General features: G+C 49.7%; 1 protein-coding gene across 2 annotated transcripts; it reads right to left on the bottom strand.

Annotated features, from left to right (window-relative positions):
- Positions 1-499: 499 nt before the first annotated feature.
- On the bottom strand, positions 500-10778 carry MLN (motilin). 2 transcript variants are annotated; one of them, XM_053602651.1, is made up of 5 exons: positions 10722-10778; positions 8103-8226; positions 6063-6179; positions 3953-4061; positions 500-3197 (listed from the first exon to the last, which is right to left on the bottom strand). In XM_053602651.1, the coding sequence occupies exons 2-5, from the start codon at positions 8217-8219 to the stop codon at positions 3190-3192; spliced, it is 351 nt and encodes a 116-aa protein (XP_053458626.1). In that variant the 5' UTR covers positions 8220-8226; positions 10722-10778; the 3' UTR covers positions 500-3189. The 2 variants fall into 2 exon arrangements, with proteins under 2 accessions (XP_053458626.1, XP_053458625.1); XM_053602650.1 differs by having other exon boundaries at positions 515-3200.
- Between the last annotated feature and the right edge of the window lie 1431 nt (positions 10779-12209).

Here is a 12209-nt window from a genome sequence, read left to right as displayed (position 1 = left end):
TGGAACAGGACATTTGTCAGGTCCTCAAAACTGCTCAGGGACCACAAACTTGTCCTTGATCCACCTCGTTAGAGCCACTGGGCTTCTCAGGCCTTCTTTCAAGCCACACTGTGGGTGGCATCACAGTGCAGCTAGGGCACTGGGTTGAAAAGCAAGTGCCTCAGATTTTGACTGGAATGAACCTAGGAGCACCCACTTTCCTGTTGCTTCATGTCAGGGACTTATGGAAGAGAGGGTCATCCTTTCCTCTTTCTCTAGGTTTGGGGGAGTGTGTAGGGGGTAAATAGAGTCCCAGAGAAATGCCAGGATGGTGGGTTTTTTTTTTTTTGGCAGGGGGAGGGAGGTTGACAGAATCTTGCTCTGTTGCTCTGGGTAGAGTGCAGTGGCATCATTATAGCTCACAGCAACCTCAAACTTCTGGGCTCAAATGATCCTCCTGCCTCAGTCTGCCACAGACCTGCATTACCTTGCCAGGCTATTTCTATATTTTTGGTAGAGACTGAATCTCACTTTTGCTCAGGCTGATCTCAAACTCCTGACCTCAAGCAGTTCTCGCCCCTCAGCCTCCTAGAGTGCTGGGATTACAGGCATGAGCCACTGCACCCAGACCAAAATGGGTTTAAAGGGCAGTTATGCCACCTGCTTTTCTTAATTTGTTAAAAATTAAACAGAACTCTCCCTCTTTTGACAGCTCTCACACTTTGATATTGGTGGGTAAGAGTTGCTTTCAAGACATGGAATACATTACCCCATGTCAATAACAAATTGTGTGTGAAGAAAAATGTAATGATTTCAGAACATTTTCTTCTGGTCTTTGTCCATGATTAGATTATACTAAATTACAGCATGCAGATATCAGGCAATTACTCTTTGCTTTTAACTATTCAATTTCATGGCAAATTCACGTAGCTCAGTAATTCTAAAATCACACCAATGTGTTTACTGAGAAAATGCCTCATCATCTCCATCTTGTGAAGCTAGGTTCAAGTTGCCCTATAATTACCTGTGGTCCTGTTAAGTATAAAGTACATTCCAAATGAAGATAGGGTAATCTGTACCTCTCTGTAATTGCCAGGTATCTGGAGAGACTCTTGGAGATTTTGCTTGGTAAACATCGCAAGATATGAAGAGGAACAGTGTCCTTGCCCTGCTGGTTACTCTGGGTACCTAACCTGCTTCTGATCCTGGCTGGTTTCTGGTCCCACTCGTTCTGTAGCTTTAACCAGGAGTGTGTCTCTCTTTTCTTCCATTTTGTGAAAACATGGTCATTTTATTTTGGCTCAACTCACAGAATCCTCCCCAGCCTCCTCACAATTTTAATTTTTTCCAGGGCTGTGCATGTCCCACAAGCAATCGAGTCTGCCATCCTGGAAACTGGAGGAGCTCATTGCTGAAAAAAATTATTTGAGCTGATTGTGAGAAATTGAACAGTGACAGGAGGAGGAAAATGAGAGAGGAAAGGAGCCGACACATCTAAACAAGCAGCCATGGCACCGTGCATACAGATGCAGGTGGTAGCTGGGTCCCTGTTGTGGCTCATTACCTAGAAGCACATCTGAGGCTGCAGGGTGAGGGTCAGGGACATCAGGCTATAGTGCTTGAGCTTTGAACAGAGCTTTTGTGTAGAAAGGGTAGCTCTTACACCCTTCTCTGGTCCTGTGGTCACTGAAACAATTCCTATTTTAAAAAACACAGACCACCTGGGTGAAATTTCCCAGGCCCTCCACTTCCCTCATTGGGGGCTATTTCAGCACTGCTCTACAATACTCAGGATCTCAGGGAAAATTGTCCAATGGGTCCTGGGGCCCCACCCCAGAAATGGGCACCCCTTGCTGGTGATGGGGGAAGGTGTTCTCACTACAGGGGCAGATTTCTGCAGAGGGCATGAGAATCTTGTTTTTCTGCTTCTTGGAATGTGATACAGATAATGGGTCAAACTGGCATGGGGGAACTCTGAGAGGCAAGAAGAGTTGGATCCAGCTCTTCCTAGTAGAATGCTTTCTAGATTTCTGTGTCTTTCCCTCCCTGTTCTCCCCACATGCCCTCTGCAGCAGTCTCCTCTCTCCATTTATTACTGGGTGTCTTGGCAGCATTTCCTAAGAACCTGCAGCTGTTCTTGGGTTGATCAGTATATGCACCGGAAATGTGCGTGACTGTGCAGTAGGGCAGGGTCTGGGTCCCCTGGAAGGTTTGGGTGTTCCTCAGAAGAATTCAGAGCACCCCAAATGAAGGTCCTTTGTAAGGGTTAGAGTTTTGTTCTGGTAACTACTTTCCATGGCTAAGGCTCAGCAGCAATTGGGGTGGGTGGAAATACAGAATAGTCACTGTGTCTAATTGCTGGTGACCTATGGATGGAAGGAGCTGTGGTTCCTACATGGCCCCAGTTTATAAATAAATGAACATTCATTAATGTAAAATTAAATTAGAATAAAATTCCCCATCCAGTTTTGTTTAGAAGGCAGAAATAAGTGGGTTGGCTGTATAATTTTGCTGTGGATGCTGGAGCATGTAGCCACAAGGTGATAATAATAATAATAATAATAATTTGCTCTGTGCTGCTGCCTCTGTCCCCAGATCTCTAGGCGGATATTACCACCTTGCTTTTGCAAAGGCTCATTGAGGTTAAAGGGCTAGTTGGAAGTTACTCAGCAAGCAGTTGAGTGCAGAGGCCTTAAAATCCTTTGGTCCATTAAACCTCTAGTACATGAGTAAACAGAAAACCAGTAAGCAGGAATCAGACCAGGATGCAGGAGACCTGAATTCTGGTCCTTGCTTTGCCACTGACTCAGTGTGGGGGGCAGAAAATGCCCTCTCTCAGAGCTTCAGTTTCCTCACCTCTGCTGGAAGGGTCAGTGAGAATCTTCCAGTTCCCTGGATCTGAATTAATATTTGAACTTAGAACTCACAAAAAGCACACATTTCACTAATATATGTACCATTTATGGCCAGCTCCCTCTGAGCTTTACTTTTTCTCCCCTTTCCTCAAGACCTGAGTTTGCCCTTTAGAAATTAAAATATTAAATAAGAGTCATTTTTGTGTATTTCATGCTTTATTTGCTGGAGGGGAATGTGCTTTGGAAAGGGTGTTTTCCTTCTGTGCCCAGCTGGTGGGCAGTGCAAATTTCTAGAGTCTCAGTCAGGTGGGAAGGGGCTCCCAGATCTGTCCACCTTCTCTGCAGAGCGGGGCTGTCACTTGGCTGCTAGGGAAAAGCAAAGGTTTGCAGCTCAGTACTGCCAGCAAGTTCGCTTATGAAACTGCCCTCTAAAACCTGCCTGCAGGTCGGAGGGAGGAGGGGGCATTCAGAGCAGGCTGGAGGTCTGGGATGTGGGAGGTTTTGCTGGAGTTGGGAAGCTGTCTATAGCCTGGGGCAAGTCATTTAACCTCCCAGTTTCTCCATCTCTAACCACACTTCCTCAGGTCTCTCTCCTCTCCTGGGGACTGTGAGAAGTAATTAATAGCTGTTTGTCAGAGGAGATCTAGCTTTGCACAAGTAACTCGTGCAGACCTTGAACTGGGCAAGGCCAAATGGGGCTTAGGACTTCAATTTGCAGAAAGAATGGGGAAAAGAAATCCCACCAGGGTTTCCTCCAGAGCAACCACCCAGTCTTGGTCTTGTTTTGGGAGGGAATGAAAATACCCAGATCAGGGATGGTTGGGTGGTTTGCTGTTGATTTGTTGTGGCCCTCTGCCAAAAGGAGAGAATTGCACTCTTCTCACTCTCTGGAGAATTGGGGACTTCGAGGCCACCAGCAGACATCAGAGCCCACCCCCTCTATGATTAGACTCCTCTCAGACACTGAGGTACTGGGGAGAGAGCTTCATGTCCTCAACTGCAAAGCAGAAAAGCAAATCGCCATCCTCAAACCCTGCCCAGGCATGCTCCTGGAATGCTAACACCAAGGTGGGAAGAGGCCAGGCTGGAGCTGCAGAGACACTCTGCCCTGTCCGTACCATTCTGGGTAGACACTAGCACCTTGCTCAGCAGCCCTTCCAGGGCAGCCCAGTACTTTTCTAGCTGCCTGGAGTTCATCCTCATTCCAATTTCCACAGGAGCAGTCAGCTGTGAAATAAAACAGAGTTAACAAGAAGGGAGAGGTTTGGAGGAGGCCATTAGGCCTTGGGTGCCCTACAGGTGGCAGGAGGGACCCACTCTTGCTAACTGGGTCTCTAGGGCTGGCTGAGAATTCTGACACACACACACACACACACCCTGCCCCCAGAAAGCTGGATCCCAGAAGTTACAGAATCCTGCTGGGAGATAAACACACCTCCTCTACTGGGGAAGCTGGGTCAAGAGGGTGGAGTGGACTGGAACCTCACCTGGCTTTTCACATGGAGAGGGAATCACGCCTCCTCAATGATAATAGCTAACATTCAGGAATCTTAGTGTGCAGGCGTCATGCTAAATGCTTTATGTGTTAAGCCTCTTAATAGTCCTATGAGGCAGAGACTATTAGTGTTCCCTTTTTGCAAATGAGGAAACTGAGGACAAAAAGATTGAGTAACTTGCCCAAGGTCACACAGGCAATAAGTAGCAGAGGAAGATGTTATACGCAGGGGCCTGGCTCTAGGGTCTGTGCCCATGACCACCAAGCTACCTTTTCTCTCCGCATCATGAGACTCTCCACCAAGAGGAGTTGTGGCCTTGAGGCAGAGTCTAGGGTGCGATGGATTGATTTTCTGTCACCTCCATAGCTTCCGGGCCCAGTGATCTTGCTGTATAAACTACCTGGCAGTCTCCAAGATTCCCTGCCTTTCTGGGAAGTTGCCATGGCTTCCGCTTCCCCACCTCCCACCAGGCTTGCTGGGGGTGGGGGATGGGCCTTTTCGACCGTGGGGGCTCAGAATGTCCATGTCCTGCCTGTGCCACGACCTTGCTGTAGTTTTGCCTCTCTCTGCCTCTGTGTCCTCACTTTATAATGGGGAGGCTGGACTGAGTAACCCAGAGGGGCCCTCCCAGCCCCTTGGGTCATGGTTCTAGGGAGATGGAAAGGGCATGACAGGTACCTCTCCCCAAACGATCCCATGGGAACCTTGGAGTTAGTACCTAACACTCTGCCTCAGGTGAATGTAGAGGGTGATTCTGAGTGTGCTTCCCCCTTACTGGCTGCAGGACTCAGTCCCATTCCCTCTTTGTGAGCCCTAGGAGGTCAGAGTTGATGAGGGGGGAGACAGGGGCCCCATCCCTGTGAGTGCAGTGACCACACTGCTAAGTACAGTGACAGCACTTAAGTCACTATCTGGGCCACATCTTGACAATCTAGAAAGGTCACTGTCTTGACTGTCCAGTGGGAGGAAGCAGGAGGCAGGAATCCGGCTGACTCTGTCCTGACTCCTGTGTGACCTTGGCAAGGCTCTTGATCTCTCTGGATATCATTCTTTTTGAACCACAGGCCCTTTACGTGGAGGTGTCCACACATAGGTCTGAGCCTTCTTCTCTGTCCACATTGGCTCCCTCAGGTTGCTCACCTAGTCCTGGCTTGAAACCCTATCCAATCACTAATGACTCCCACATTTACATCTTCAGCCCGAAACCTCTCTCCTGAACTTCAGACTTGTGTGTCCACACGCTGTGCAGTGTCTCCATCTGGATGCCCAAGAGCATCTCAGGGTTCACAGGTTCAGTCTGATTTCCCAATCTTCCTCTACCAGCCAGCATCTAACCCCAGCCTTAAACTGTCTCAGTTAGTGGCAGATCTCCTCTTCCAGCTGTTACAGTCAAAACCCTTAGACTCAGTTTTTACTATTCTCTTTTTTCATATCCTACATATGTCCATTCTTTCAGCAAATCCTATGGGCTTCTACCTCCAAAATATTTCTAAAATCCAACCACTTTGTGTTGCTTCCAGCATGACCACCCCAGAAAAATGATCAATTTGTCTCATTATTGGTGACTGTCTCTCTCTCCTAGGATGGAGCTTTTTGCCTGGGTGTTTTGCTCACTGCTGTATCATAGGACTGCCCCTGGCTGACTGTGGCTCATGAGTCCAGCCTCCTGGTCCAGCTGGGGGAGCCATGTCCTATGCTGAATTTCTCCCCATCATCCCCATTGTCTGCTCACCTTGATCACTTCGTTTCCTTCTTCCTCAGTAGGTTCCATGAGATCTACAGCACTTGGCTCCTCAGACCTCTGCCAGACACTCAGGGATTTCTTTTGCCCTTTATTCCGTTCCCTTTCCTAAGAGCAGAGCAGAAAATTGCACAAACCATCCTCCCCCAAGTCGCTCAGATGTCCCCTCCCCTGTCTCCATTTGCCCAGGGTGCTAATTGCATGGAGCTCCCCACAAGCTGAAAGAATCCCCTCCCCAGGGGCCTCCTGCATGGGAGGACTCAGACACCCAGTGGCTTGAGGATGGCCTTGAAGTTCTGGCTTTGGGGTTTCCCACAAATGGATCAAGTTGAAGAGGAATTCATTCCTTTGTAGCTAAAACATTGTACCCAGATTGTTACTGTTAATTAAGTTAAAAAGCTGAAAATAATGGCCACCCTTCATGCATATTAAGTGTGAAAATGTGTCTTTCTTAGCAGAGAGCCTATAAAAAAGGTAGCATGACAACCTAGCCTGTAAGGGCGCCATGGGTGAGTCCCTGGGAGGTGATTTATAAGAGGCTAGACAAGGAGATGAATTACGGAGGAAGGAGTTTGCAGCTTCTTCCTAAAAATCCCAGTGCTTGGCAATTATGAGGAGGGAAAGCACCAAGCAGATTAATGCAAAGTGTCCTTTAGCCGCCATTTTACTAGTTCATATTCTACTGAGTTTGTTTTGATTCAGCCTCAAATCTTGCGTGGCATGCTGCTTACCACGTCCCTGAGTGCTGAGACCAGACATGCCCTATTCCTTTGGTGTCTCTAATGAACTTGGGACTCTTGGGATTCTGCTGTGGGCCTGGCTCAAGACGAGGTAATTCTAGGATAGTCAGCCATCTGCTGGGGAGCCAGCTTGGAAGAAGGTGTGTAGTGCCTGCTATGACAGCTCCCCCAGTTCCCGTATCTGTCCCTGAAGAAGGAGAACTGGATTCCAAAAAGGGCTCTGTTCTCTGAGAATGTGAAAACTTGTCCTGGCACAGTGTGTGCAGGCATGGGCAGGCTGAGCTACAGAGCCCTAAGACCTCCCAGGGAGGTCTCATGTGTTTGTCTCTGTTGGAGATTCAGTCTCAGATGGGCGGGAGCATGAAAGTCCCATTTCTTCATCTCTTTGGGTTAAAGGGAAATAAATGTCTGCACACACGCTCGGAATCCTCTGAAGTCTAAAGGGAAAGGTAGCAGGGAGACAGAGACAACAATCCAGTTTCCCTTAGGCCCTCCTGAGTTCCATTAGGCCTGCCTGCCTTTGTTCTGGGCTCTAAAGAGGAGGCTTTGTGTGGTGGCGCCTGGGCTCAAAGGAATAGGGCACCGGCCGCATATGCCGGAGGTGGCAGGTTCAAGCCCAGCCCCGGCCAAAAAAAACCGCAAAAAAAAATAAAGTTTTGCCACTGCTGCATGGAATGCCAGGCTACTTCCCACCTCTAGGCGCTAGCTCCCCTTGGAAACCCACTGCAAGACCCCCCTCACCCCCACTGAGCCTCACCCTTTTTCCTGCAGGCTTCCAAACCAGCTCCCACCCTGGTGATCGCTCCTTCCTCAGAACCTGAGCGCTTACTATCAGCATCACTTATGGGGCAATTCATCATGTCCGCTGTGACATCTCTGTCTTCGACTGTTAGTTATTTGTCATATGTTTGTGTCTTGGCACCCTAGCCTGCTCTTGAAGACAGGGGTGGGTGTGTGTGCTGAGTTTTTTGTGCATGTGGTCCCTTATACTGTGAGAAGCTCAGAAAATATTTTATTAGTTTGTTAATTAAAAATTTCCTCCAAAGGGTGGGGCTGGGGTGAGAAAAATGTTGCTCATGTGAGCCACTGACATCTCTGAGTGATGCTGGTGAAGGAGTGAAGGTGGCCAGAGTGATGGCTGGAGCGTGGGGCATCTTGGTTCTTGGTCCTTTATGCTGTCACTGGCATGGGTAATTAACCTGGGTTTACTAAAGGAGCACACATGCTTCAGCGAGACTAACCCACTTCAGGGCTGAGTGGGGCTGTGAGGTGGGCAGCAGAGGTATCTTACCTGCATCCTCTGGAGTTCACCGTAGGTGAAGATGGGGACGAAGGCTTCTGTCTGGGAGGCCAGCATGGCAGCTGTGTGTACCACCAGCAGGGCAGCCACAACCTTGTGGGACACCATCTTGGAGCTGGACATTGACAAAGAGCTCTGGTCAACCAAATTTTAGGGCATAGTAGTGGACTACTGCACTGGAGGCAGGAGCCTTCAGCCCTGGTTCATGCCCTATGGCTTTGTGACCTTTAGCCTCTCTGGACTTGGGCCTGGTATCAGGGCTTTACAGAGCTCTGAGCATCCTTTCTGCCCCAAAGCTGTGATAGCTCCTGGGAAAGGCCACTCAGTCCCCTGCCGCACACCAGGGAAGAATCATTCCACTCATCAGCCCTTGTCTTTGTTATAGCCCATGTCTTCTGGGGCCATCTGGGCTCGGATTTCAGGAGGGACCTCGTCTCACAGAGAAAGAACTAGTTTATCAACAGAACCACACTCCAAGACCCAGGGAGACCTCCCTGTTCCATATGCTGATTAGAATTATGAAAGGGATGGACCCAAGTCCAGATTACCAGAGCACTTCCTGGGAGTACCAGGTCAAGACCCTGGTCTGTAGAGGACAAACGTGAGACCCTCTGGCCATGTGAGGAAGAGCCAGATGGAAAACCTTAGTGTGGGACAGCACCCTAGAGGTGAAAGGGCAGCCCTCACACCAGTGGGGCAAGTATTGGCTCTAGAACAAGCCCCTCACTGGCTGCAGTGCATCTAACTGCCTGCTGGCCACTGTCTGGAAACAACAGGGAGGGGCCTCCTCTGTACAAGACCATCAATACTCTGGGAATGTGAGTGCTGATAGGGTGCTGGTGTGTGGGGGGTATATCTGGGATGGCTGACAGGACGGCAGACCGTGAAGGCTTTCATGGCTCAGGTCCTGCCAGGGAGCAAGTTGGCACAGTAACTGCAGGCTTGAGTAGGGGGTTCTGTTGGGCAGACTTTGGTCAAGGACAGGGTAGTCCTGTGGAGGGGATGGCACTGCCTGGCTGGGTGCTAGCCTCAGGTGACTCATTCAAAGGTAGTGGAGGCTGAAGCCCCGGCCTTCTGAGGCCTGGAGTATTTGCCAATACCCAACTTCATGTTGCTTTGCCCATAAGAAGGCGGAGGAGGGCGTCGCAGGGGGCAGGCCTCTTGGATGCATCTTGAGCACCACTGTTCCTGCTCTAGGTGGACCGCTGAGCACAGGACCCAGGCCTCCAGAGTAGGGAGGGGAGACAGGGGTGGCCTCTGTGGCAGTAGCGGTGGGGTGGAGGTAGGCACAGGGTTTCAGATAAGGAGTTCTCACAGCCCTCAGGCAGCCTGGATTCTGTGGGTAGGAGAGGGTTGTGCTCTGGGCTGGCCTCAAGGCTTCTCTGCATGTCTGAGCCCAGCTCTCCCTTTGAAGAGAACTTTCCAAGCTGTGAGCTTGCATCCTGCCTCTCAGCCAGGACTTGTCTCCTCAGTCATCTGAAACCAATGCTACCAAGCAAAACACTCCTGCCTTCTTGTTATTCCTTCTTTCTCCCTCATCCTCTCTCTTCCTACCCACTGCCTACTTTCTTTCTCCATTTTGTTCAAACTCTGTGAGTAACATGAGAGTTCAAACAGCCAGAGTCCCCCCCATCCAAGCTGCATGCAAATTCCCAGCAGGTTGGAAGGACCACCTGCTCACTAAAGACCACCTCCTGGGAGGCCCTGCATGGAGCCCCAGTGGAGCTTCTGCTGAACAGAGGATGGGGGGCTGGGGATGGGGTGAGCCCATCACCGGTTCCCCTCTCCTTCCTGTTCTTCCCCTGCAGTGTCTCTGGGAGCTGCATTCCTCCAACTGGAGATGGATATGTCACATTTATGGCATCCCATTTCCTTCATGGAGATACCATAGATCCCTTTTCATTCTGGTGTTTGCATTTAATTCACTTTATAAGAATCAATACAAACTTAAAATAAAAAAAGGCAAAACCAATTGCTGCTCATTTTCTTGATCTAACCAGCAGTCGGCGAGTTGCCTGCGTTCATGTGTGTTCTGCTGAGCTGGGAGTGGGAAAGACAGCTTTCCATAGGACAATGAGGTGTTGAACCCTCTTTTCCATCATGGCTGGGCTCCAGCCCTCAAGTGCTTAGCTCTGCTGGAGTGGGTGCTGGCTCCCCCTGTCCTGCAGCAGCACTGGGTGGGCTAATTCTTGCCCTTGGGACCTGCTTTTTCTTAACTTCCCAGAGCCAAGCTGCCTTCCAAGTAGAGCTGTGCATCCATGCTGAGCTGTGGATGGCTTTCTGGACTGCTGTTGGTGTGCCAGACACACTCAAACAGCCTCTGCTTTGCAGAGATTGCTCTGCACCCACCTGCTTCCTTCCAGCCTCTAAGCCTCAGCCCTGCTTCTGCTCACTCTGTGACTTTAAATGATTATTGTATTCCCTTGGGAATTAGCTCAGTGCTCTCAGTCTGAAGCCTAGCTGGCTCTTAGAAGGTGGCAGAGGGACATGGGAGTGGGTCAGCTCACTCCAGAGTGCCCTGGACTGGGCTGGCTCCAGCTTGCACCACTGTTCTGCATTATGGCCCATGCTGACAGCCTCTCCCACCCGCTTTCCCCAATGGCTACTTACAGTGTGAGTGTGATCTGAGGGGGTCTGGAGGAGTCTCCCTGCTTGTTCTCTGGTGTCTGGCTGGTATGATGGGCCCTTATATACCTCCTGTCCCTTGGAACTCCCGTTGGACCTCATTAACCTTTGGCCACCTCTTTGAGGGCCCTGGGATAGGGAAGCCTGGATTCTTGGAGCTCATGGAAACCACAGGCAGGGCCTGCCACACAATGGGCTTCCAGGACTTTCCTGGAAGGCCTTTTTGTAAGCAAGTCAGGGATCTGTAGAAGCCAGTACCCACCTAGGTGGCGTTTTCCTGCCTGCTGAACACTCGGCTGCCACTCAGAGGGTCATTTTAATGAAAGTCTTATCTTTTTTGTTCCTTAAATTTATGACATTGTTGAGCATCTCCAGGCCAACACTTTAGTGATCAGATTCTCTGTAAGCCTGTCAGAGCTCGGTATTAGAAAGATAACTTCTCTTCATTCTTCCCCTGAAGCCCCTCATGAGAGGAAGCATTCAGGAGTATGTGGCAGCATTTCAATCTATTAATGAAAAGAAAATGCAATCAGTGTAACTGGCTTATTGTACCCTCAATGAATCCCCAACAATAAAAAAAAAAAAAAAAGAAAAGAAAATGACCGAGTCCAGACCCAGGGCTGCGCAGGACCAGATGCCACAAGAGAGCTGAGGAAATCGTAAGGGCGGAGGCATGGAAGGTCAACACATTTGTAACCTAAACAGAGACTGGACACCTATTCGGGAGATACTTGGTGGTAATCATGTAAGTCAAACAGTAAGTTTGAAGATTAAAAGAGGGACAAGGGAAGAGATGAATGTGATATGGAGTCAGACCGGGCCTGCTGCTGCTGCTGGCCGGTGCCATTTCCAGAACACAGCCTTGCTCAGCAAATGCTTGACACTCACGTTCTATTCAAACTCAGCAACCCCATGAGGTTGGTGTCTTTGTATCCCCCATTCAACAGATAAAAAGACAGCAGCACAGTATAATCTTTATCTGTGACCCCACTATAAGGTCTCTTCATCCAAGGGTCAAGGCTGGACATGGCCAGGTACAGAAGTGGGAGCGGGGGATGCAGAAGACACAGAGGATGGGGTGTTACAGGAGGTCCCCTGTGTGGGTTGGGAGTGGCTCAGTTGGGTCTGAGTGTTGGGCCCTTTGGAACCGAGCAGAGGATTTAGATTTGATGTGGGGGAGGGTGTTACTGGGGGTCTTCACAACACCTTGAAGGGGATGATGTGACAAAAACATGGTGAAAGATCACTCGGTGGCTGTCGGCATTAGAACAGGGAGGCTGGGGAAGCACTATGGGTGTTAAATCCTGAGGGTCTGGGTGGGCAGTAACTGAGAGGCAAACATGCAGACAGGGCTACTTCCTGCCCAGGTGACCCTGCCCTGTCAGTCCTTTGATATGCTCTGGCTTTTCTCCTGAGAAAGGAATGTTTGCAGTGCTTCAAACTCAACACAGATAACCTCTACATTCCCCGCCC

Source organism: Nycticebus coucang, chromosome 9 (assembly GCF_027406575.1).
Source record: "Nycticebus coucang isolate mNycCou1 chromosome 9, mNycCou1.pri, whole genome shotgun sequence".
NCBI classification, from domain to species: domain Eukaryota; kingdom Metazoa; phylum Chordata; class Mammalia; order Primates; family Lorisidae; genus Nycticebus; species Nycticebus coucang.
Note: the sequence above shows the minus strand (reverse complement) of the source record. Positions and strands in the feature narration are given on the sequence as shown.